The sequence below is a fragment of the Microtus oregoni genome, unplaced genomic scaffold (assembly GCF_018167655.1).
Source record: "Microtus oregoni isolate MIOR12 unplaced genomic scaffold, Mior012 000009F_ref0000495, whole genome shotgun sequence".
Lineage (NCBI taxonomy): Eukaryota > Metazoa > Chordata > Mammalia > Rodentia > Cricetidae > Microtus > Microtus oregoni.
The window spans coordinates 56,863,855-56,890,002 of NW_024543068.1; the positions used below are offsets into that span (position 1 = coordinate 56,863,855).

The window sequence follows — 26,148 nt, forward strand, 5'->3', positions numbered from 1 at the left end:
ACCTTGAATCTCTGATTCTTCTGTTTCCACTTCCTCAGTATTGGGATTACAGGTAAGTACCACACATATAGCGTAGAATGTTCTAGAGATCAAAGCCAGGGTGAACAACTGAGTCGTATCTCTAGCCAAAGCTAGAATTTATCAAGAAGAGTTCAGATCCACAGCACCCACGTAAAAGTCAATATGGTAGTATGTCCTTGGAGTCCCAGCACCACGAAGTAGTCAGGAGGATCTTAGGGTCTCTGTGGCCAGTCAGTCTAGACAAGCAGTGAAGTCCAGGTTCAGTAAGAAGCCCTCTCCAAAAAAAAGGAAATATGGGGCAAGTAGAGAGGAAGACATTCGACATTCACCTCTGACATAGTCAAAAAATGTTTTAAAGACTTTAAAGACATAGATTTGAGCACAGACATTTATGCTAGAGGCTCACCAAAAGGACAATGCAAGCCCAACTGGAGGCATGGGGTACTCAAATTAAGTGACCAGTAAGTGTCTTAACAACAGCCTTGCAGATGACTTTCATGGCTTCTGAAATTACTTTTTTCAGTAAATGAGATCAGTGTGGTTCTAAAGTGCATTGTATGATAAGGTACGCGGAAAACAGGTTGTGCAAGAGTTTAGGTCAGGTCTTTTACCACAAGCAAAGCTGGAAGACGTTTTTGTTCAGAAATGGAGGCCACCGATAGTTTCAGGAGGGGACAAGTATTCAGAGATAAAGAAAGCCCAATGCCAGGGAAATCAACCAAAGAAAAACAAAAAGGCAGGTGTTAGCTTTTTCTTAATTAGAACACAGAAAAGCAAGCAAGCTTAGCACTGCTACATGGCAGAAGGAAACTCCGTAAAGAAGCACGTCTTAGGATGTATAAGTACAGTATTTTATTAAGGGGATAATATCTCTCCCACCTCTTTAACGTGTCTCCAAATCAATCAGATTTCCTGGGAGTGGACTCTTGTCCAGCTTAACGGAGGAGATAATAATATGTAATGTTACAATATTTGGAGCAGATCGAGATGCTAAGTCTCCACCTACAGCAGGGATATTTCATTTTGGCCAGGAGGCCTAAGGAGGGCAGTTGTTAGCTTTTCCTTTCTCACGTCACCAGGAAAACAGGAGATAGAACACAGAGTTAACCACGAGGGAGTCTACCCTCAGTGTTTCCCCGAACCTATCTAGTTACCTAACAGAATATGGTTAGGTAGAGCATACCCACACCCATCTTTTCCTAGTAGTCCCTGAAGTTGCCTGGTCCCACCAATGGACAAGAGCAGGGAAATAAAAGGCGCACTGACGATACAGAGACTGCCGTCTCAAGAACAAAATGTACAACCCCCCCAGGACTGGACCCTCACTTAAATTTAATTTAACTGGGGGCAGGGAGGCAGGTTGCCACCGTTAAGCGGCTGGCTGGATTCGAACCCCGCCCGTGCCCTGGCTCCCACCACCGCGCGTCGGCGGCACCGTGGAGGAGCCTGCGTCACTCCGCGCCCTCCACGCCGCGCACTAGGAAACGGCGGTCGCGCCAGTGTGACCTCAGCCCGGCCCGGCACGCTCTCGGCGGCGTGTGACGAGCGGCGGCGGGTAAGCCGGACGGCTCCGGGCAGCCTCCCCGAGGAGCGCGGCCCGCACCTCGGCCACGGTGACCGGCGGCCCCGGGAAGCTTGGGGGCCGCGGCGAGGGGAGAGAGGGAGGCGTCGCGGGCCGTGCGCGCATGCGCGCGGCCTCGTCTCGCGGGGCCGGGGGAACTCCCAGCAGGCCCCGCGCGGCGTGGGGCCGTTCACCCGGGCTTGTGTGAAAGTGAAGTCTTTCTCTGTTCAGGTGTGAAGAAGAAAACAATAACCATGACAGTCCAATGGGTGGCGGTTGCCAGCTTTCTCTATGCTGAAATAGGACTCATTTTAATCTTCTGCCTGCCCTTTATTCCTCCTCAGAGGTAGGAAACGTTCAGATCTTTACCAAATGTTGGATTTGGCTTCTTCAGGCAACGGCGTGTGACGCTTTTCTTGGGGTTAGAAAGCTGGGGTCTCCGGGATGGCTCAGTGGGCAAAGGGCGCTTGCAGCCCCGAGAGGACCTCAGTTTGATGCCCGGAAACAATGTGGTGGAGAGGAAACTGGATCTACAAAGTTGTCTTCTGACACAGCCACCCTGATGTGCCCAGAAACACAGCGGGATGGGGTACGTGGGGAGGAAAGTTAGAAAGACAGTTCATAAAAAGTACTCGTTAAACAAGGCAGGCGGTGGTGGCACAGGGCTTTAATCCCAGCACTTGGGAGGCAGAGGCAGGCTGGTCTCTGTGAGTTTGAGCTGGTTCCAGGTCCTCTGTTTACGCAGAGAAATCCTACTCCCGCAAAAAAGAAATTTAGAGAAAAGTACTCTCTAAAAACGAAACCCAGATTGCTCTCTGGTAACAGTATTACAATGCTACATTTTAAAGCTTGGTTATATATACAAGTGGAATTTCCCCCCACCTTTTTCTTTAAAAAGAGAACCTCGTCTTTTTGGTCTTGATCACAGGTATAATAAAGCAGTGTGATGCTATTTATGCCGTGGACACCTGTCCTGTCCTGACTTCATGTTTTCCTTTCTTTCTACTACCCTGGATTGGAGCAGTGAAATAAAGAGCTGGGTGCAGAACTGTTAATTGGGACAGTGGAATTGCTGTGCACAGACCAAAACATAGAGATGGTTCTCAGGTTTGACCTCAGGCAGAAAAGAAACAATTTCATTAATAATCATTTTGCTTTTCATTCCAGTCAAAATTAATGGGAATGTGTTAAAAATGTTGGTTGTGTAAACTATCAGTCACATATTAGCTTTACTTACTTCGTAAAGAACTTTCTGCCTTCTTGAAAGTGCTGAGTGTCCAGTATACTCACAGACTTTCCCTTGTTCCTGATTAGGTCCAGGAACTTGCTCTCTTGAATGGGGAAGTATATTTATAAGAATGATGTTGTAAGGTATTTTGTTACACTCCTGACATAGAAGGAAATCAGTCTTCTCCCCTTCAACTTGAAGTTATTGTTGATAGTTCTTTTCAAAATTTATTAAGTTTGTCATATCTTAAAGTAAAAATACCACATTGTGCTTCTGATATGTAGTCACATTCTGATTGCCTTCTCGGGTCTCCTTTTGACTCAGTGTATCGCCCATTTAAAGGACTTACTGCAGAGTTGGACACCTTCCCAGTTCCAGGATGGATCACTTGGTCACACTTCGGCACTCATAACTCATCGTTTCTTGCCTCTGCAGCTTTGTTTATGCTGCTCAGTCTGTATAGACTACTTCCACGTCTCATTTCCTCTGTTCAGACCTTGACCTGGGTCATAGATAAATCATATGGATATTTCCATGTGTCAAAGTTTACATAGATATATAAATTTTTCCCCCATTTTACATATCTCAGTCTTTTTTTTTTCAACATTTTTGGTTAAAGAAAGAAATTACTATCAGGCAGTGGTGGCACATGCTATATTCCTAGCACTCTGGGAGGCAGAGACAGGTGGATCTCTGTGAGTTAGAGGCTGGCCTGGTCTATAGAGCAAGTGCCAGGATAGGTTCCAAAGCTACTGAAAAACCCTGTCTTGAAAAAAAGAAAGAACTTACTTAGAGTATACAATAGAAGCATACTATATAAAAATAGACCTGTGGAAACCAAATACAGTAATAATTGCTTGTAATTGCAGCACTTAGCAGGCTGAGCATGGGGGTGGCAAGTTCCATGCCAACATGGGCTCTGTAGTGAGGTGTAGTGAGACCCTGTCTCAAATAAGCCTGTAGAGAACTAGGTGTTGCCAGTGGTTAGATCAAAAGACATCATCATTTCTGAGATGTTACTCTAACTAGGGAAAAAGAAATAGCTTCCATTAAAAAACACGACATTTTGTGGGATGGCAGAGGCACACGTGTTTAATCCCAACACTTGGGAGGCAGAGATAGGTGAATCTTTGAGAGTTTGAGGCCATCCTGGTCTACAGCGTGAGTTCCAGTACAAGCTCCAAAGCTACAGAGGAACCTGTCTCAAAACAAAACAACAGCAACCAAATGACATTTTAGTTTAATTAAGAAATTAAGAATTTCTTTTTGGACTGTTGAGATAGTTCAGTTGGAAAAGTGCTAGGCATACGAGCTTGCGCACCTGAGTCTGATCCCTAGACCTGTGGGGGAAGACAGGGAGGGTTGCATAGGTTTATGATCTCAGTGCCAGGGAGGAAAAGCAGGCAGATTTTGCAGTCAGCCTCTCCTGACCAGTGAGTCCCAGGAAGAGACTGTCTAAAGCAAGGTAAAAAGGCTCCTGAGAAACATCTCAGATTAACCCTACTCCACAGGCATCACTCCTGCACACAAACCCTTGCCTAATTTCTTCTTGAGGTTTTGTTCATGTATGTTTACTTTAAAGTTAATTTTACTTTAGAATATTTAAACCATCAGATAAAAGATAATCCAATGTCATAGCATTTATCTTGAGTTGTTCTGTCATGTCAGAGAAGTAATAACTTTTAAAGTTAAATTTCTCTAATTTTTGTCACACTACTATCAAAATATTATTTCAGTAATTAAGAAACATTTCAAAACCTGCTTTTGGTTTTTTTTTTGATTGTTCATGTTGTTAATTTTGCTTATCTGGTTTTTTTTTTAACCTAATCTAATTATATTGCTTCACAGGTGGCAGAAGATTTTTTCATTTAGTGTCTGGGGTAAAATTGCAAGTTTTTGGAATAAAGCTTTCCTTACCATTATAGTCCTATTAATCGTTCTGTTTTTAGGTAAGTACTAGATTCATCCTTTGAATCCAGTTCTTTTTAAATAAATTATTAGGGTTTTGATTGTTTAAATTGATGATATACTAAAAGAAAAATCATTTTATATATTGATATTAAGGTAATTATGGCTATTTTGATACATATTTGGTACTATTTTATATATACAAATTTCAGGTGCAGTGATTCTTAACCTCTTTTAGGTTAGTTTAAAGTTTACATGCACTAAGTGGCCTTTTTGTAGTTGCCATATAACAACCAATTAGTCTTTGCTATAGTACTGTCCTGGGCATACAGGATCTTGGTCTGCATGCACCAAAAGAATAGAGTCCCTAGGCTCTTAAAAGATTCTTGGGAGAGCGTGAATCTTCACTGAATCCTGATTAAAAACAAGCTTTGGGGGCTGCTGCAAATTTTTTTATTACTAAATGGTTGTTAGGTAGTATTGGGCTTTTGTTTTGTGATGGTGGTGTTATAGAGCATCTTAAAGTCTTTGGCTCAGAGGCCTGTGGTTGTAAATATGGTGTACTGAAGCATCTCTTGCTTCTGCACATGGTCCATGCCTGTTTCCACGGACAACTCCAGAGCCCTGAAAACATCCATTGCTTATCCCTTTGTTTGAAAAAAGGAAGTTATTAACAGTTTTTACATAGGGATATGTTCTTAATCTGAGAAGATGCATAGTGAAATATTTAGGGGAAGTATCAGTGAGACTTTGGATTGAAAAACATAGAGAAATATGGTGAGATTTTCAGTTTGAATCCATATGGTAGCATTATAGATGGGTACTGGACAGATTGAACATCCCTAACTGAAAACTCTAAATCTAAAAATTTGAATTGAAAGAATCTAAAACATTTTAGCACCAGTATGCTAGCATGGTTGGAAAATTCCACCTCTCACTCTGTGGTAATTACAGGCCAAACCCAAGAACAGTAAAAACATTATCTAAAATTAATTTCAGACTTGCATGTATGAAGTATGTATAAAAGGTAAATAGGTTTCATGTTTATATTTGGAAGAGTCACTCTTGGCCACTTTAGCTTTTAATATACATTGCAAAGTACATTTTCCCTAGGAACCTCCTCACAACTCTCATGTTATATTAAGTAGTAGGTTTGCTGGCACTAACTTGGAGCCACAAACCACTGTGTTTGGAGTTTTATGCAAAATGTTTTATGTTTATAACACCAACCTTTGAAATAGAGTTAATCCTCATTATAAAATTGAGAGCATCTATTGTAAAGGGGTATAGAATTGTTAAAAACAGGACGGGAAGCCAGGCATGGTGGTGCACACCTTTAAGCCCAGCACTAAGGAGGCAGAAGTTGAGGCTGGTAGATAGATAGATCTCCGAGTTCCAGGACAGCCAGTGCTACATAGTGAGACCCTGTCTCAAAACATCAAAAACAACAAATCAAGAAGGGAATTGTATGAAGTTTTGAATGGATTTGTATCACGTTCCTATAATACTAGGCAAGTTAAGGCAGACAGATAAGACTTATCCCAACATGTTGATATCTTCATCTCAAATGGTCTGTCACCTTCTTCAGTGAAGTGATATAAATAATGCAGAGCCTGTAGATTACTCAACCTTAATTCATACCTTACTAAGGAACTTGTTTCCTTTTTCCTTTTGTCATGTAACTGATATATAATATTTATATTCCTCCAGTCAAGACTTGAATATTTATCATGTGTGTTAAGGTAATAAATCACAGCCATCAAAGTAGCAAACCCAAGAACATGTCTTTCAGCAGAAGTACGATCCAGAAATTAGAAAAATTTAAAACTTACCTGCCAAAAGACTCTTCATACATACGATTTATAGAAAGTTGAGCTCATCACATTAACCCCTTATTGTTGGTCCTACTCCATTTTCAACATACTCTAGAATTGAAAGCAAAACAGAGTAAACGAACTAAATAGTACATTAAATAACATGTTGCCGAGAAAATAATTTTAAGCAGCAAATACATTTTATGAACACAAAGGATTGAAGCTTTACTCGTGAGCAATTTAAAAAATGCTTTATTGTTAGCAATTTAAAAAATGCTTTGTGTATATTGCAGCACAGAGCAAATGAGCAAGTGTGCTTAATGGCATTGGAAATGAGCAAATGAGTCTTTTTTTTATTTATTGTGGAATGCTTTGTTGGGATTTTATTTTGGAATGATAGATTAGAGACAGTGGTTGTGAACTATTATGAAGTAAATCCAGCATAGGCTGCACCCATTTACCAGTCTGTGCAAACAGGCATTTCCCTCAGTGACAGAGCTCTGTCTCCCTTATCTAGAGTAAGGGGAGCACAGTAGGTGCTGGCCCTTTAAGAGAAGTGGGATTTAGTTCGTTACTCACATCAGATCAAGATCTGACAGTGACGTGATGATAAGTAAGCCCTGGAGGAATGATTTTAAGATGATTTAGTAGTGACCCATAAATTGCCACTGCTATCCATCTTTGGGTACTAAAGAGGGACATAGAAAGAAAGCCATATCTAAAGTCCATTATTACGGAGGTTGGTAAGTTATTCTACAACTACTTCTTGTTTAAAATAATTTTACTTAAAAATGAAAAGTAACATTCTCTCCTGTGATAGATGCTGTGAGAGAAGTAAGGAAGTATTCCTACACTCAAGTCACTGAGAAGAACTCAGCCGGCAGGCCTGGTGCCTATGAGCACACACAGATGAAGCTCTTTAGGTCCCAAAGAAACCTTTATATCTCTGGATTCTCGTTATTTTTTTGGCTGTAAGTAAAAAAAAAAAAAAAAAGAAACTGTACAAGTACAGTTTTAACACTCATAGAATTCTTTCTGGATATTTTTTTTCTACTTACACCTTAGGGGTTTTTTTTTGTCATCTTTATAAAAGAATTCAGATGATATATTCAGATAACAAGTAATAGTTGCACTGAAGAAGGCTGGGAGTGGAAGACATTGCTTTCCCCAGGGAAGAGCACACCAGTTATCCAGTGTCAAATGTTCTGCCCTGAAAACATACATGCAGGTAGCATTATACGGACGGAACAGGTTATATTTGGGGATATATATGTATATGCACACAATAACAATAGGTTAAAAAGAAAGGAAGGAAGGAAGGGAGGGAAAGAAAGAAGAAAGAAAGAAAGAAAGAAAAGAAAGCAAGCCATGATTTGAAGGAGAGTAGGTAGAGGCATGGGAGAGTTTGGAGAGAGGAAAGTGCAGGAAGAAATGTTGTAAATAGAAAGGGAAAAGTTACAACCTGTAGATCCACTGGTTGCAAAGGGCCTTGAATGATTTGGTTGCTGACTTTCTGGAGCCTTCTCATACCGTTTCCAGTACACTTAGTACATTCCGTCTCTACTCTCCACTATGCATTCTGTTAAAAAGTATTTACTGAGTTTTTCAGATGTCTTTGTCCTTCCTACTCTGAGCCATCATGCAAGGCATTCTTCTCCTAGAATGCTCTTCTCTCCCAATGAAAGTGTTACTGTTTTTCTAGTGGTTGAAGAACAGCTTTTGTTAGGAGTGAGGAGTCGGAGATAAAGACTCTCCATAGGGTGGGATGGGGAGGGGTCATGGAGACAATGGACTTGGGAAGCTGAAGCCCTGTTTGTTGTTTCTTTTTGAGACGGGGTCTCACTATACAACAGTTTCACTGTGTAACCTTACTGGCCTGGAGCCTGCTTTGTAAACTAGGCTAACCTTGCACTCACAGAAATCTGCTACCTCTGCCTCAAGTGCTGGGATTAAGGGCTAACCTGACTATACCTGGTTGTCTCTAACTTTTGCTTATCCTTTAGCCTCTTTCTCAAAAAAGCCCCATGGTCACCATTTTCTCCAAAGTAGATTGGTCTTCTGTTGCAGTTCTTAGACTAGACTTCAACTTCTGGTGTTTTTCACAATTGTAATTAATACTGTTTATACCTCCAGCTAGAAGCCGAGCATAGTGTTATACACCTTTAATCCTAGCACTCAGGTGACAGAGGCAAGCAGATCTGTGTGAGTTCCAGGACATCTAGAGCTGTTATATACAGAAACCCTGTCTCGAAAACCAATATATATAATCTCTAACTAGAGCTTAAACTTGAAGGCAAGAGCTAAGTTCATTTTCAGATATGGCCCCAGTGCCTGACATAATAGTTCCTTAGTAAAAAGCTGCTAAAAAAAGAGTTGAAGAAATGAATCGTAATATCTAACAGTGGGAGTTACCTATAAGCATGACAGTGTTCATTTTTTAGACTTAGCCACCTTTGCAAACTAACCTTTAAACTTCAAATTTTCAAACTAAGAGAGAGAGAAGAGAGATTTTCTTGCTAGGCCTACAGGACCATCTAAAATTCCATTTTTACTCCTTTAGGCTAAGGGCCGGCCGAGAAAAATACCACTGTGTGCACAAGGCCCTGAGGTGCCACTACACGTGTGTTGTGAAGGTTGTGGTCTAGCAGAGGATGCAGAGAAAGGAGTGAGGCACAGCTCGTTGTAACTGCACATCCTCTCCACCGTCGTTTCTGTAGACCTAGCAGGAGGCATTTGATAATGGCTATTTGTGTTGAAGTCAGAGTTCCTGATGATTAATCTAGTTATGCATTGTTCTGAACTACATTTTTTTTCCTCAGAGTATTGAGACGTCTGGTTACGCTTATTACTCAGCTGGCCAAAGAAATAACAAACAAAGGAGTACTTAAAACACAAGCAGAAAATACCAATAAGGCTGCCAAGAAATTCATGGAAGAGAATGAAAAACTAAAATGGGTATTTAATTTTCTTTATAAAAAGTCATTTAAATGCTGTTGAGGTTCACAAGGAGTAATGCATTATTTTTGGCATCAGAAATAGCATTTTCATAATTTATCAACAGAAAGTGGCCCAAACTATAGCACTGTTCTATGGAATGATTACATTTATTTATTTATAAATCCACTTAGAATCTCTGAGAAACCCTTTGTAGATGAAGCTGGTCTTGAAGTAGGAGATCTGCCTGTCTCTGTCCCGAGTGCTGGGACTGAAGGTGGGCATTGCCACTGCCCAGTTGATTACTTTTGTTTAGAGTTGGTCGCTCCCACACTTTACCTCAGTAAAAATTAATACCTCTGGTCCTGTTTCTATGATCCAGGAAGAAACATTCTTGGAGTACACATTTTTTAGTAGTGTTTTGGTAATTCAGTATCTTCTTTAACAAATTCATACATGTATATAGTACCTTCTAGTTACTCTTAACCTGTTCCCGTCTGTCCCGTTCCACCCATATCAACTCTCCTAAGGCCTTCTGTGGCCATGGGTTTGGAGCTGTCCACGGTAGCTTGGGCTCACCAGTGGATACACAACTTTTGACAATGCCTCCCCCTCTCAGAATCTCTCACTAGTCAGCAACAGTTCAGCAGGAAGGGGCAGGTCCCCACGATCATCCATAGCTGTCTGTTGACAAGGAAAGTAACCCCACTACTGTGAGTTCCAGATAACCCTGGCCGCATCGGACCCAGAATGTGACCATCCTTGGAGTATTATCACACTTTGAAGGTCTCGATTACCACTATCAATTTTACTTCATAACTTGAATTAAGTGTTTATAATTCTCTGTACAGCTCTCATTGGGTTAAAGTATGATTTGTTGTATACAAAGTAGTGAGAGTTATTGAGACATCATTGACGATTTCTCATAAGCAAATCTTTTGCTGCTTCTATTTTCTGACATGTATTTCCTGAGTATCAAGGCCCTACTGAAAAAAATAAAAATATGAACACAAAATTAATTTGAATTTTAAAATCTGATTATCTCATAGATCATACAAATTCCATGAGTTTTACTGAATCCAATTCTTAGAAAAAAGAGTCACTGGAACTACTAATATATGAAACACATTTTTTTTTAGAAAAGTTTTTTTTAGAATCATACATTAAGATTATTTCTCAAAGCTGGGCATAGGGGTGCACACCTTTAATCCCAGCACTCAGGAAGCAGAGGCAGGCGGATCTCTGTGTGTTTGAGGCCAGCCTGGTCTACAAAGTGAGTCCTAGGACAGGTCAAGCTACACAGACAATCTGTCTTGAAACAAACAAAACCAAACAAACAAGATTCAAAAAAAAAAGATTCAAATATAGTCTTCACATATACCAAGTTAATGAGTCATATTCAGCAGTAGAGAGTGAAAATTCTGAACTTGAATCTTGAAGCTCAGTCTTTATTTTTATTTTTATTTTTATTTTTTTTTTTTTGAGACAGGGTTTCTCTGTGGCTTTGGAGCCTGTCCTGGAACTCGCTCTGTAGACCAGGCTGGTCTCGAACTCACAGAGATCCGCCTGCCTCTGCCTCCCGAGTGCTGGGATTAAAGGCGTGCGCCACCATCGCCCGGCTCAGTCTTTATTTTAAAAAAAAAAAAAAAAGGACTTGTTTTTCAGGCAGGTATCATGTTGCCAATAAGAACAATTCTTTGACTTTGTAAATTAGGCAAAACTCATTATCACCCACTCAAAACTTCTATTTACTTTTTATGATATTTGCCTCACTTATATGTTAACAAAAAAGGTAGGGGAAGACCTTTTAATAGAAACAATTTTTAAAATGCCTCTTTATGAATAGATAGATTATTAGCATCTCTTATGGAAACAGCTTGTTAAAAAGTTTGCATTTTAATGTGTTTTGTTCTTATTTTTAAGAATTTATTATCGTAAATGCATGATGTGTGGAGAGGTTATGCCTGCCACAGCACGTGTGTAGAAATCCGAGGACAGCTTTTGGGAACTGGTTCTCCCCTCGTATCTTCACATGAGTTATAGGGTTGTCACCAGGTTCACACAGCCAAGTGCTTTACCCCCTGAGCCATCTCACCAACCTTGGTTCTTTGTTGGAAAAGCATCGATCCATTGATGTCTTCTGTATTTCCTCTTACAGTAATATTGTTCTACAGAAATAAAGGTGTCAGTGTGATCTGTATTAAAAAGCTACTAATAAGTACTAATAAGTACTAAAAGCTACTAAAAAGCTACTAATAAGCAACACAGTCAGTTTCATTTTGTACTTTAATGTTTGCTTGACTTTATACTTTTTGATCTTATTTCCTAATGATAAAATCAAAACCTTGTATATGTTGATTAAATTCAAAAGCCCCAGCTTTGTATTTATGGGAAGGCTTTCATCTGTCTCTGTTGCTTTGAAATTATGCACATCATCTTAGAATAGTGAATTTTAACTGTTGTGGGGCACACAGCCTTTTACTTGTTTTCTCTTAGTCCTGAACCATAAGCAGACAATATTTTTACAAAAGTTTTGATAACGTAACTCTTCACATATATAACATAACCAATGGAGTTAATTTAGTCTGTCCTTCAGAGTGTCACTTCCTTGACAGATCTTTGGAACTCTTCAGTCACTCATGGTAGGAGATTTATTACTTACTTGCTAGTTCCTGGGCCTCTCACAATTTCATCTCTTTTTTCTGGTTCCCTGCTTGCTGTATAGTTCTGACTCAGTCAGTGGTCCTAGATTATCAGGTATGCTATATGAAAGCTAGTTTATAGTGAGAAGGAAATTTGTGAATGGGATCATTTCTGCCAGTACTCAGAGTATAACTAATAGACTGATAAAGTGATCAATAAAAGCCATAGGTAAGGATGTAGAAAAATGCTTTTATTTCATGGTATTTCCTCTGGGCTTTGAAATATTAATGAAAGAATGATAAAATTCCTTTTTTAAAAAAAAATAAAAGCTCTTTATTCTGTATATGAAGAATATTACCAAGCAGAAAATACAGAATCCTGCAATTCCGAGACTTTCAGTTGGTGCTAACTTCAGCACTATAGTATTTGGCAGTGTGACCTAGGGCAGCTCCCCTCATAGGTTGTGAATTTCAAGGTCCTGTGGCTATAAATAATAGTTAGTGCTATGACAAGTGTTACGTTAGGTGATTCACAGTAAGATATTAACTCTTAATTTTTTGAACAATCGCATGAGGCTTGTATTGTCTGCATTTTATAGCTGAGAAACCAGGGAGAGAAAGGGTAATAGTAAAAATAAACGATACAGTACAGGAAGTTTGAGGCCATGCAGCCTGACTTTAGGGCCCACATCTACAAACACACGTTTTGTCGCCTCAACCCCTGTATTGTTCTATAAAGATGATGCCTGTTTGGTGCCCAAGGCCCGTTCCCCTTCTAATAATTCAGTTGAAGGAATGAAAGTTAACTCTTGTTTGTTTTTCAAGGCAGATTCCCTTTAAGTAGGCAAAGCTGGTCTTGAAATCACAGTATTCAGTTTGGAGAGATGGCTCAGAGGTTAAGAGCACTTGCTGCTCTTCCACAGGACCCTGGATTCAGTTCCCAGCACCTACACAGTGGCTCACAACTATCTGTCACTCTAGTTGTAGGGGATCTGATACACTCTACTGGGCACCAGGCAACTGTGGTACACAGACATGTATATGCATAAATAAATACAACTTAAAGAAAAAGAAAGATCTCAATCCTCTGACCTCAGCTTGTCACCTAAATACTGGTGATTCAGATATGTGCTTCCATGCCTTGCTATCATTAATTTTAACTGTACTGCTTTAAAATGGAGGATGAAGCTTTACTTCTCACTGACCTTCACTCCCACCAGCTTCTGGAATGGGCTCGTGAAGACGTGGTCCTCCTGTAGCTGGGACTCCAGAGTTCTTGGTCTTTCTCCAACATGAAATTAGGGATAATAAATGGAAGCAGTTGTACAGGTGCAGTAATGAAAGCTTATTTACAAGCCTGCCAGAAACCCAGCTTTTCCAAGCCAATGGCATAAATAATTCAAGCAGTCACTGTAAACATTCCTGCAGTTCAGTGGTTCCTTTCCAGTTGTGGTAAACACCCCCAGAGCAGTGATCCTCTACAGTGAGCTGTAAGTTTTCAATCTGTTCTGACTTTACAAATGTAACTCTTCTTTTTCTAGGCCGTAATTGTTTTGAACTTGAAGCAAGCAACAAATTAAGAGACTTAGAGAAATTCTCATCCTGCTTTTTTCGAGACGAGGTTTTTGATTCTAAAGGGTCTGGTGCTCTCTGTTTCAGAGTGTGCTCCGAGCCACTGATCTCTAATCCCTTCCTGATGCACCCACTCCTCTCCTACTCCATGTTTGCTCTCACTCCAGCTTTATGCTCCTGCTTGTCCTTTCCACTGGGTGAACGTTGGCAAAGAGAGTAGTCCATGCTTCTCTTACGTTTATCTCTTACGGTGTCTTTCATGCTGAAATGTTTGCATCCACTCACTGCTCACTAGGTTTGTGAGTTTTGTGTGTTAAATGTATGCTTCTGGTGTAGAAATTCTTTTTTTTTTTAATATTTATTTATTTATTAAGCCTGCAGGCCAGAAGAGAGCACCAGATCTCATTACAGATGGTTGTGAGCCACCATGTGGTTGCTGGGAATTGAACTCAGGACCTTTGGAAGAGCAGGCAATGCTCTTAACTACTGAGCCATCTCGCCAGCCCCTGGTGTAGAAATTCTTAAATTACCATGTTTTTCTAACCACGGAAGCCATCAGAATTAAGCTGCTGTCCTCTGTTTCGTCTACTGGCCCATGCCTGTGGATGCATAAATTTATTTTCTGTTTATTTTTGTTGTGTGTGTGTTGAGGAGAGGGATACTAGTCCGTGATCATAGAGGCCAGAGGTCAACCTCAGATGCCATTCTTCAGGTACTGCTCACTTTGTTTTTTAAGACAAGATCTCCGAATGTCCTGGAAGCTCCTGGAAAGGGCTAGGCTGATTGACTTAGAAGTTTCAGGGTTCCTTCCCTCCCTGTCTCCCCAGTGTTAATATTGTAATAGGCAGACTTCACCATGCCTGATTTTTTAATGTGTGCTCTTGGGATCAAACTCAGTGTGGTCACCACTTTATTGACTGAGCTATATCATTTTTATTTTTAAAATAGTTATAAAATATAATTTATCTTTCTTTGTAACCTAAATATGTTTCTTTTAATCTGCTTCTAGTTTGTAGTAGCAGTGATCATTTCTGTGTATTCAAGTTGAGGGAATTTTCATTCTGTAATGTTCACTGTCGGTTATTTCACTGTTCAGATCTTTATTGTTTTACCTACAGAAGAAAGTGAAAACCAGAAGTTTCCTACCCTAGACATCACCCTGCTATTTTCCATTTACTCCTCTTCATCCTGTAAGAGTATAACATTATACTCCTACGTACTTCTGTGTATAAAATGGTCTTGAGTAGACAGACAGTACAATTATTAGCATGATGATTTGTATAACTAATATCAAATCCAGAACTGATTTTTACATTAAATGTATATCACATCCTTAACTGAGAAACAGTCACATTGAATTAATTTTGAAAGCATAATTATAGCCCAATCAAAAATACTTGCTTCCATTTCAGACGCATCATCCATAATATTAACAAATAATTTTTAAGAATATTTTAAATTATATGTTTATGCACGTCTCTATGTCTGTGTGTGGGTATATGCATGTGAGTGTAGTTGCCCACAGAAGTTAGAGGCATTGGATTCACATGGAGCTAGGTCTATAGGGTTGTTGTATCAGGATTTTTCTATTAGGGCCTCCAACCAACTTCCACATCATGACACGGAGAACTTATTATTAGTTTTGAATGCTTAGCCTAGCTTAAGCTTGTTTCCAGGTAGCTCTTTTAACTTAACCTGTTTCTCGTTATCTGCCTTTTGCCTTGGGACTTTTTAATTTTTTTTTCTGTATATCTTATTTTCACAGCTTCTCATTGCCTGGCTGGCCCCAGGCATCTCTCGTGTTTTCTGTCTTTAGTTTCTCTTCTCTCTTGAGCCTAGATTTCTCCTCCTACTTATTCTTTCTGCCCACCAGCCCTGCCTCTCCTTTCTCTGCCTAGCTATTGACCATTCGTCTCTTTGTTAGACCTATCAGGTGCCTTAGGCAGGCAAGGTGAAAGGCAGGCAACACATCTTTACATAATTAAATCATTACACAAAGGCAACATAAAGAATGTAACACATCTTTGTCTAGTTAAAATAATATTTCACAACAGGTTGTGAGTTGCCTGACATGGATGCTAGGAACAAACTCAGATTCTCTGGAAAAACAGTATGTCCTCTTAACAACTGAGCTATCTCTCCAGCTCCACAAAATCAATTTTGTGTGTTTGCTTGCTATCGGGTTTCTATTAGCAAAAGCACTTTATAAAAAAATTAAATACTTAAAAAGACAAATTAGTAAAGACTGATAATTTTAATTTATTCAAAAAATACCCAACTGTTGCAATCTAAGTTTATTTCTTCCTATAACTCTTTTATGGTAGGTACTAAAAAACCATGGCAAGGATGGAGAACAAATTTTGGACACCGAAAATAAAAAACTAGTAGAAGACCAGGAAAAACTGAAAACTGAACTGAAGAAGACTTCAGATGGTAATTTTGTGTGCGTGTGGAAAGGGGAAGGACGAGCCGGTGTTCTATGCTGTCGCATAGGCCTCACTGTTTTACCTTAAACAAAACGAATGGCCAGGTGCCCTCTGGCCAAGCACTGATAATGACCTATTTATAAATTTCTGTTCAAATATGAGATTAAAACATTGCGCCAAGAGAAACATGTTCTGTTGTGCAGAAAAACATGTAGGTGTTTCAGATCTGTGTTGTAAATACAAATGTCCTTATCTCAGCAAAAGAGCTGTGGGCTTGAAAACTTTCTTGTAAGCATATTTTTGTAAAATGAGTCATATTTCTTGTCATCATGTATTACTTCTTTTATAGAAGTAATCACAAGGAGACAGCCTTGTTAGAATAATAATAATAAGCCCTAATATTTCCAACATACTAAATTTAAATTTTTAAAAGTTTTTGAAAAAGACAGAAAGTAAGCATCAATCTGGGGCATCAGCTGAGAAATTGAGGGGTTGTGCCAAAGTACTTTGTAGGTTCCAAGTGGGGCACCCTAAATCCAAGTCCATGAAGGCAACTGTTTCTGTGGTTAAAAGGTTCTGATTGTTCTTAGTACTTACTTGCTACATAATATAGTAAAGTATATACTTCACATCCATTGTCATTCTAAAACACTCTTTGAGTGTGTATAGCTTAACCCTTGACAATGTGTTTGCATGTGGAGACAGATTGGACAAACACAAGAAGACCTATTAGGTATTCATGGTTAAGAGTGTTAGGTTAAGGTGATGACGAATGCCTAAGTTGTCTCTAACTGTAGAAGGTAAATAGGATTCAGTGTCTACATCATTATTTGTTTAAGTTGTTCTCAGTGTAATAGAAGTTCTCTGAAATATAACTTGCTATTATTAAATATCTGTTTGCATTATTTGAATAGGATTTATTTCATGAAGGTATTTTTGAATTTTAAATGAAATTCCAAAGAAAAAGCTAATTCTGTAAACAAAGACCCAGATTAGGACATGCAATGAAGAATTCTTTAATCATTTTACTATTTATTTTTTATGTGTATGGGTGTTTGCCTCCATGTATGTCTTTGCACCACGTTTGCCTGGTGCCCTCAGAGGTCAGAAGAAAGGGCATCAGATCGTCTGGAAATGGAGTTACATACAGTTGTGAACTGAACCCAGGTCCTCTGGAAAAGTAGCAAGTGCTCTTAACCACTGAGACCTCTCATCAACCTCTACAATTTCTTATTTAAATTTAAATGGTAATTTAAAAACATCAGACAAAGGTAGTTTAGAATTAGTGAACTAAAAATTCAAAGTACCCTTCTAAACAAGGTTGCTTGGTTTAGCCCCAAACTCAGACATCCTGTTATATTTTGTATTGTTATATTTACTGTGATTCTAAAAGATTTAGACATAGTCAAGAAATTTTAACATTTATATACAAGTTAATTTAGTAGTCCCCTGTTCTTTGTATTGGTGATTTTATCTTTTTTATTTAACTTATAAAATGTTGGTGTTAATTCTTTTAGAGAATGTAAGGATTTCACAATACATTTAATTAGTAAAATTAAAGATACAATTTTTTTTTATCTGACAAGTATCTCTTATGTTGTGAATAGGTAATATAAAATATATATATATATAAAAGAAAGAAAATAAAGCATAGGTTTTAGCTTAGGTCATGCAGTGTTTGCCTAACATTCACAACACAGTGTATTCACTCCATAACACTTCCTAAACCAGCCATGGTGGCTTTCCCAGAACTCAGATGTAAAAGGGACAGAAGTTCAGGGTCATCTTAGCCTACAGAATAGGTTTTAGATCAGCCTTGGTAGCATTTTTAAAAATAGAATTTCAGTCCATAAAGTGCTTGTCAAGCAGGGAGGAGGACCTGAAACTGGGCATGGTGGTGCACGCTTTAAATCCCAGCACTTGGGAGGTAGAAACAGGCAGATCTCTGAGTTTGGGGCTAACCTGGTCTACAGAGTGAGTTCCAGGATAGACAGAACTACATAGTGAGTTTCTGTCTTAAAAACAAGCAAAAGACCTGATTCAATCCCCAGCAGCCATGCAAAAGCCAGCATCGTGACAGCTGACTATAGTCGCAGCTCTAGGAAAGCAAAGACAGGAGGATCTCTTGAGACTTGCTGGACAGCTAGTCTAGTGTGATCAGTACCAGTGTTAACATCTCGGCTTCCCTGTGTGCTCTTCCCTCTTTCTCCATCCCTCCCTTTTCCTTCTTCCCCCATATTACATAAAAATCAATAAATGCAATATTTTCCAAAGGCAAGAATAGATGGCATACTTACTCCCCTCCAGTCAATTTAATGTCCTCTTCTTTGCCTTTCAAAATTTACAATTCTGAGATATTTTGAACTTTAACTTCTTGATCCTGATAAAACCAAACTCAACATTACTTCAGTGTGTATTTAACAAAACTTGGGACTTGGAAGAAAATGAACACTTTAATAATGTAGGCATTGTGTTTATAATCTGATAAGAAGATCTGCCAGTCCTGCCTCTGTTTGAAATGTAGACTGACTACTTTCAAAGGGAGGCAGGGCTGAAGTCAAAGCAGCCTTTACCTGTTTGAGTGTGTCCTGTTTGGTTCCTTCAAGAGGTGCAATATTTTATGAACACATTCCATTTCCCCGGAGTCCGTTTTTTATGTAACATTCTTAATGACCTTGAGGTGAAAAGGAAGAAGACTGACAAACCTTATTAGTGTGAGCTCAAGAGTCTGGTGATCACTGAAACAATGACCTGACAAATAAGGTATATTAAAAAAATAACTGCATTAAACCCAGCAACTGTTTGTTTACAAAAATAATACATGTGAATGTCAAATACTGAATAGCTCCAGGAGATCGTATGCTCACATTCTCAAAAACAGAACTAAAGAAACTAAAAAGAAACCAGAAATAAATATATAGATTTTTTTACCAAATAAAATATGTTCTCTTCTGGCTCTTATAATTATTGTACAACAGCCCAACTTTATCAGTTTTGCCAATGCCTCCAGAAATTTTCTTCCATTTCCTGGCAGTGCTTAGCTGATAGTATCTGTTATCTTTGGTAGAAATCATAGTGATATGAAACACAGTGTTTGTCTTGTGATACTCCTGGTGTGCAAATAGCTGTAAGTTCAATACTTGGAAAGACGTCAGTGTTTTGGCTTACCTATATGTCAGTTTGTACAAACACGATGACTTATTGATGTCACTCACTATAACACTGTAGTTATTTTCTATGTTAAGGGTAAGTGTAATTTAAAGGATTTTAGTGACTAGAATATACTCTAGCTTCTTATCGAACCTGGCCATTGGGAAGTATTTCAGCATTTCTTTAAACCTGCAAATAATAGTCTGAAATGGAGGTGCCATGAGAGTCTGTGAAGGCCCTTTTCTCTGGCTCATGGACGGTGTTTTCTCTAGCCTGACAGTATCAAAGGGAAGGCAGCCCTCTGGGACCTCTCTTGTTAGGACACAATCTCATATATGAGGGTTCCACTTTCAGAATTTATTTCCCAGTCTCATTTCCTAATACTACTACTTTGGTGATTAAGTTTCAGTATATAAATTTTAGGGAGTAAAAATCATTCAGACCATAGTATCAACTTTTTTATAAACTACCATTGTAGGCTAGTCAGGCATTATTATTCTGTGAAATCTGTTTTGATTTCTATATACCAGAAGGACAGGCTCATAACCATTTTCAGTAAGATCTGAAGATAAGACTAACCATGCTTCATATTTTTAAGTAGACTCTGTTATCATTTATAAAATGGTGCGTGGTCTGAGGGCAGTCACATGAGAGGCGGTGGTGAGGGGCAAGGCCTCAAGCAGGTCCTCTTGGTGGGTGGGACAGTGGCAGGAAAGAGACAGATACATATAGTAAGAGAGACGTACCAGCCAGGGCAGGGAGCAAGACCTGGAACTGAATACAACTGCTGTGAAGATCCGCACCCGCCAAGGGTCACACACCTGTTTCTTAAAGTAGAGGGAAAAACAATATCGAAAAGGACATAGTTATGACTGCTATTACTGTTCAAATGTGAGTGGCAGACTACATTAAATATATTGTGTTAATATTAAATTTCTCAAATTTAATAATTACACTGTGGTCATGTTAGAAAACACGCAGTGAAGATATAAAGAGAAGGACTGGAGAGGTGGCTCAGTGGGTAAGAGCATTGGCTGCTCTTTCAGAGGACCCCAGTTCAGTTCCCAGCACTCACATGGCAGCTCACGACTGTCTGTTACTCCAGTTCCAGAAGATTTGACAGCCACACATACTGGCAAAACACCAGTACATATAAAAAGAAATAAAGAGAAAAGAGACATGTATTGAAACTTATCAGTATGATAGTGAGTATGATAATATATATCATGACATTAACAGTTGGAAATTTGAGTGTATACTATAGAGGAGTTCTCAACTTGGGTTGTATAGCTTTTCTAATTATTTAAAGTTATTTTTTTTTTCTTTTTTGAGACAGGGTTTCTCTGTGGTTTTGGAGCCTGTCCTGGAACTAGCTCTTGTAGACCAGGCTGGTCTCGAACTCACAGAAATCCACTTGCCTCTTGCCTCCCAAGTGCTGGGATTAAAGGCGTGCGCCACCACCGCCCGGCTTTAAAGTTATTTCTAAATAAAATTTCATTTGATATTTTTAGCCCTTTCTAAGGCACAAAACGACGTGATGACTATGAAGATTCAGTCAGAGAGACTTTCGAAAGAATATGACCGACTCCTGAAAGAACACTCAGAACTTCAGGTTGGTGACATATATTTAAAGATGTAAAGTTTTTTTAAATCATAATTAAATAACTATTTGGATTGCATGCCCTTCACGGATTCGAATAGTGTGCTTAATCCTGGCTTTATTAAATAACCAAAGAAGCCAGATTTACCTGAAGGGTAAAGGTGAGGCCATTACAGCCAAATGCAAGATAGCTATAATATAAGAATTGCTAACATGCTAATTTAAAAATATTCCACTTACGGAAAGTTTTAAAGAAAAGAATTGAGCTATAAAATAGCATTAAAAAAAAAACTGGCTCTGGAATAATGTCTTTCACCATCTGGAATATTTGCCATATTTATGCCAAAGTGAGGCCAAATTTGAAGTTTCATATCACATTACCTCAGTCTTTGTTTTCTGTACCTTAGGGCAAAGAACTATGGCATTCAGATACCTGATTTATACCTCCAGAGTTGATGTAAAGATGGGGAAAAATCTTGGTGAAAGCATCTCTCAAATCTAAGTCATGGGTTTTCTTTCTCTGTCTCTAGTTTAGCAACAGTCAGTTCCAAACATCCACCCATATTAAGTAGGTTTGTCTTTTTTCTCGTCAGTTGTCAACCACCAACCTGAATTTATTTCCCAGCCACTCTTTTTTGGGGAGTGCCAGAGATCAAGTCCAAGTCCTAGTGGTTGAAAGGCAAGTGTTGTAGGCTCTTCGGGGGAAAGTGTAGGAAGAACTGATACAGAAGGAGCCTTGGCATGTCACAAATAGGCATCACACCCATATACTCTGGAATCAGACTTGGAATACCTTTATCAGTCTTCATAGTAGCTTTATGATTCTAAGAGATGATGTCACCCATCTGAACGAAATGCACTGTCTTCGTCTTTAACACTGAAACAATAATAATGCCTTGCCCACTGGCATGTTGAGAGAACCAAGTAAAGTGCAGGGTGATGTAAATACTCAGGAAACAGATAGCTGTTAGCTAAGCATGGTAGCACACACCTTTAACTCCAGCATTTAGATATGCCTCAAAGAAAAGAAGGGAGAGAGTAAGGAAGGAGAGAGTGAACAAATGAAAGAATGAACTATCGTAATTGTCATCAGTATGACTTCCTTTGTAGTTTTACTGAAAGACTGACTTAGTCTCAAATAGCTGGTTCGGCCTTCAGTTACTCAGTCATGAAGCAATCTAAAATGTACATAATCTTGTTCCCAATAGGTAATCTAGTCTTAAGATACTAAAGGCTGAATTTATATGGTCTAGAGTAAATGTTTATTTACAATTGTAGAGATCCTAAACTGGTTGACCTCCTCAGGACATGATGAAAACTACTCCATGACAACTCAGCATTGAGACCTCTTGTCTAAGTAGATTTTACACCTTCCTATTTGTGAGACCAGGATCTTCTCAACCATCATATTTTCCCATGAACTTTAAAGCAAAGTGCGTCCAAGGTCCCAGAAATATTTAGGCCCTTAAATGGAAAAGAAAACTAAGACTATACCCTCAATCTTTTAGGTCAGTGTCCATAGCTTAATGAATCTGTTATGGTAACGTCTAACAGTTTGGTAGTAATTCCTTAACCTTCAAGAATATATAAAGTTAAGATTTCCTGCAGTCTCCCCACTACCCCCAGAAAAAAACACTTTTAGCTTGGAGCTTCTATGTTCTTAGCAAAAGATGTGGAAAGCTTTTGTAGGTATACTCTGCCTAAGAAAATAGTTGTTGCACCTGCTTTGGAAAAGAACCCCATTCTAAATAGACTGAGTGCCTAGCAGTGAGGATTGGAACCTTATTGGATAGCCTTAACCTACTACCTGTATTCTGTTTATGAAATACTGACATTTATTCAGTGTGCTCGAGGACAAAGCACCTGACTTACCTATGTGTCAGATTTACTCCCTTGGCACCTCAGTACGCTAAAATATTTTAGTATCTCAAGATGTCAAGAACCAAACATTTTTATGTGATTTGCTCCCAAGTTACTGAACTAGAAAGAGTATTTAAAGCTAGACATCAACGTCGGAATATCTTCACAACTCCCATCATTAACCGGGTTCTTCAGCCTGTGCTGGTCGTCAGTCTGTGTTTCTACCCCTGCCCTATCCCATGTAGGAACGTACTTTCCAGAACCTTGCTTTCTGATTCCTGGCAAGTTTAGATAGTGAGAGGCACTAGTAGAAAACTGAAAACAGAAAGCCACCAATGTCTCCTATTTTCTGCTTTAGGTGACACTTCCTTCCTGGCTTCCAGTCCCATATTCCTGGTCGCAGTTCCAGTGGGCAACTTCCCTTTGCTGACCTGTACCCAAACAGCCCACTTTTCCCTCTCCAACCCAAGAGTAGTGGTGGTTTCTACTGTTGCTGAGGCTCTGTTTATATTATATTATTCACTGTTTGCCTATTATCTCATTGCCTGTCGGCCTAACTTCCTGTAGTATTTGTCTGAAGGGTTTAATTGATCCTGTAACCCTCTGAATCATTTGACATCCAAGTGGCTTGACTACTTCATCACTTACATGAGAGATAGGGTACCCCAATGAGCATCAAATCAGATTCTATTTCAAGAAAGAACTTGAAATATTTTTAAATTGGAAAGGCCCTGTATAGGCATAGCCATAAGATGCTTAGTTGATTTATTATATTTTTTCCCTGTCTTCCTACCTAGTAGCCCCATTGTCCACTTTGAAAACCTAAGAAATATACTGAAATTTAGATGCCATTTACAGACCCATCTTCTCACACGTGACTCTTTAAAAGTCAGTCTGAACAAGCAAAAATGAGTAAAAAAAAAAATTGTAGTATAAAGCTGAGTTTAGCTTGTCTTCGTGAATTTTACTTCTATCATCAAATCAGTCTTAGTAATTTAATATCTTCTGAGCTTCCTTGGGAAACCTCCTGATTTTCTCAGCTCTATGTGATTGTGATAGCTCGAATGGAAGAAGTATGGACAAATGTTTAAACGTTAAAGTAGCAGGAAAACTGGTTTCTTTTCAGTAATCAAATCTTAATTTTGCAGCTTTTAAATCCATTTGTCTTTCCCCAGCTGGGGCCCCTCCCAGTTAAAAGTATTAAATAAATATTAGAAAATGGTCCCTTTAAAACATATAATCTTTGTTTTTTCTTATTTGGCCTGGCTATCTTCTAGAAAAGGAAAAAAACAAAAACAAGAAATGATGAGGTATTATTGGCAGCATAAACCATCAACACTTGATAATTTTTAAATTCATTTTGGAAAATCCCTCTTCACATAGGAGATTTGCCTGAACTTAGTAGCATTTTCATTGAAACTTTGCTTTATATCTAAAGTGGTCATGTATATATAAAAGTATATATTTTGTCATTCAAAATACTTCCTCTCATCCTGTGTATTTAATTGCTAATGCTAAGTTCTTATAAAAGCATTAATACTAACCCTTAACAAGAAGTAGTGGACTGCAGTTCTGTCCTGTGAGGTTTCTCCCTTCTCTTAGGGTTAATTCCTATTTCTTTTCCAATTGTTTTGTGTTTCACTTACTTCATCTTTTCCTTGCCAAAAATCTTAATTGGGTCTGCAATAGGGGAATTTGATTTTTTTTCCTTGGGGGTAATTGTGAAATAAGAGCCAAACAGATTAATATATGAAAAAATGAAATTATCAAGAGACTTTACTTTTCCCTCTGAATATTTTTTGAAACAAAACTCAGATTTTTGTAGTGTTTTAAGGTTTTTTACTTTCTCAATCCATATTTTCAAATTTTAATTCTCTAATAACTAGACAGAAGACGAATTTTTGTAAGTCCTTATGTCTATGAACTTATTAATCTATCTTTTTTTTTTTTTTTGGTTACAGAACCGTTTAGAAAAAGACAGCAAGAAAAGCCTGTGAATTAACATTAGAAAAGAAGACTATGATACACCTTGTCAAGAAAATAAACTTGTTATCATGGTATCCACTAAAACTTTCAGAATTCAGCACCCAACCCAGCAAACCACAGGCTCACATGGCTGGGTAGTACTGATGTTGTCAAAATATTTGATAATGCATTAGTAAAGTATGTTTCAGCTCTTTTGAAAAATATAAGCATGTTAAATGCCATATTTACATATTGCTAATAGCATTGGTATATGGTGGCTTTTTACCCATAAAAGGAAAAATTCATTAGCCATTTACTTCCCAAAATAGATCTGAAGTTGCATGAAACTGTTGTTAGCCTTGAAATCTTTGATGGATTTTCAGTAATAATCAGTGGTGGTGATGAAAATGATTTTTGAAAACAGTCCTCGGTCTGAAAACTTGTTCCCATATTAGCCACTGTGTTTATAGAAGAGAGTCAGAGAGAACACTGAAAACAATGGCCTTAGGTTTCTGAAGCCTGGTGAGTCTATGATTTACTGTACATATGACAGCACTGTTGTTAGCTGTGTTTTTGTTACTGCACTTCTGTACCTATTAGACTATTTTTATTGATACTTTAGTCATGTATAATCAATATTCTACCTTTTCAGGTTCACCTGGTAATAGAATTTATGTCCATTTGCGTAAATGTCATAACATTGAATTGAACTTATGTTGGTTGCATTGTGGTATTCTCCACCTACAAAGCTCACTTATGACATCCAAAAAGTCGTGTTTTTTATGCTTGTAAAGTTACTAATTATACAGATATTACCTCAGTATATATGCACTGGTATCATACAGATCTCTCTACAATGTTTCTTTGTTTTCAAAGTTAAATACTGGTTTTCATGCAAATACTCATGTAAAGGTTGTAATTATAGTAAGATGATTTACATTATTTCAATGTTTAACTGTAAAAAGCCACTTGTCTTAAAATGATTTAAATATAAAATAATTGGAGTTTTTACTTCTCTGGTCTTTGTTTTATCTTTTGTTGTTCGTTATAATTTTAATGCCAATTTCATACCTAATTTTATTTCAGATAAAAGTGAGGAGTTCTAGAAAACAGACATGTAGACTATATTTAACAGGGGCAAGATATGAAAATTGTGCCATCTGGGCTGACTCCACCATAAATAACAAGGAAGGGATGGTGAATTAAAAGGAAACTGCACACGTGACACTTGAAACTTCAGACTTAGAAATTTCAAAGTGAGAGTAACATGGCAAATGTTTGAGGACTTGACCTACTCTGCAGAAATCAGGTGTAATGTCAGAATTACATAAATTTAGAAAGTGCACAGCTTTAGCATTGACAGAACCAAGAGCTAATCTCAGTGTAATGGTTTAGATAAAATGGCACCATTCCCCCAGGGGCAGCAGCCACGAGGGGCAGCCAGGTCCCAGGCAGGGAGCCACACAA

At 38.5% G+C, this 26,148-nt stretch overlaps 1 protein-coding gene across 2 annotated transcripts; it reads left to right on the top strand.

Moving 5' to 3' along the window:
• Nucleotides 1-1,479: 1,479 nt before the first annotated feature.
• Nucleotides 1,480-25,692, top strand: Bcap29 (B cell receptor associated protein 29). Of its 2 annotated transcripts, XM_041657994.1 has the most exons (8): nt 1,480-1,576; nt 1,814-1,928; nt 4,659-4,759; nt 7,353-7,503; nt 9,352-9,487; nt 16,005-16,113; nt 20,768-20,868; nt 24,678-25,692. In XM_041657994.1, exons 2-8 carry the CDS (start codon nt 1,837-1,839, stop codon nt 24,711-24,713), a joined length of 726 nt encoding a protein of 241 aa, XP_041513928.1. In that variant the 5' UTR covers nt 1,480-1,576; nt 1,814-1,836; the 3' UTR covers nt 24,714-25,692. The 2 variants fall into 2 exon arrangements, with proteins under 2 accessions (XP_041513928.1, XP_041513927.1); XM_041657993.1 differs by lacking the exon at nt 1,480-1,576 and having other exon boundaries at nt 1,661-1,928.
• The last annotated feature ends 456 nt before the right edge of the window (nt 25,693-26,148 follow it).

Excerpts from the sequence above, each read along its gene's own strand:
- Bcap29 (XM_041657994.1), top strand. The coding sequence starts at position 1,837 with ATGACAGTCCAATGGGTGGCGGTTGCCAGCTTTCTCTATGCTGAAATA. Across the intron at positions 9,488-16,004 it reads AGAATGAAAAACTAAAATGG|GTACTAAAAAACCATGGCAA; the intron begins GTATTTAATTTT and ends CTTTTATGGTAG. Across the intron at positions 20,869-24,677 it reads AAGAACACTCAGAACTTCAG|AACCGTTTAGAAAAAGACAG; the intron begins GTTGGTGACATA and ends TTTTGGTTACAG.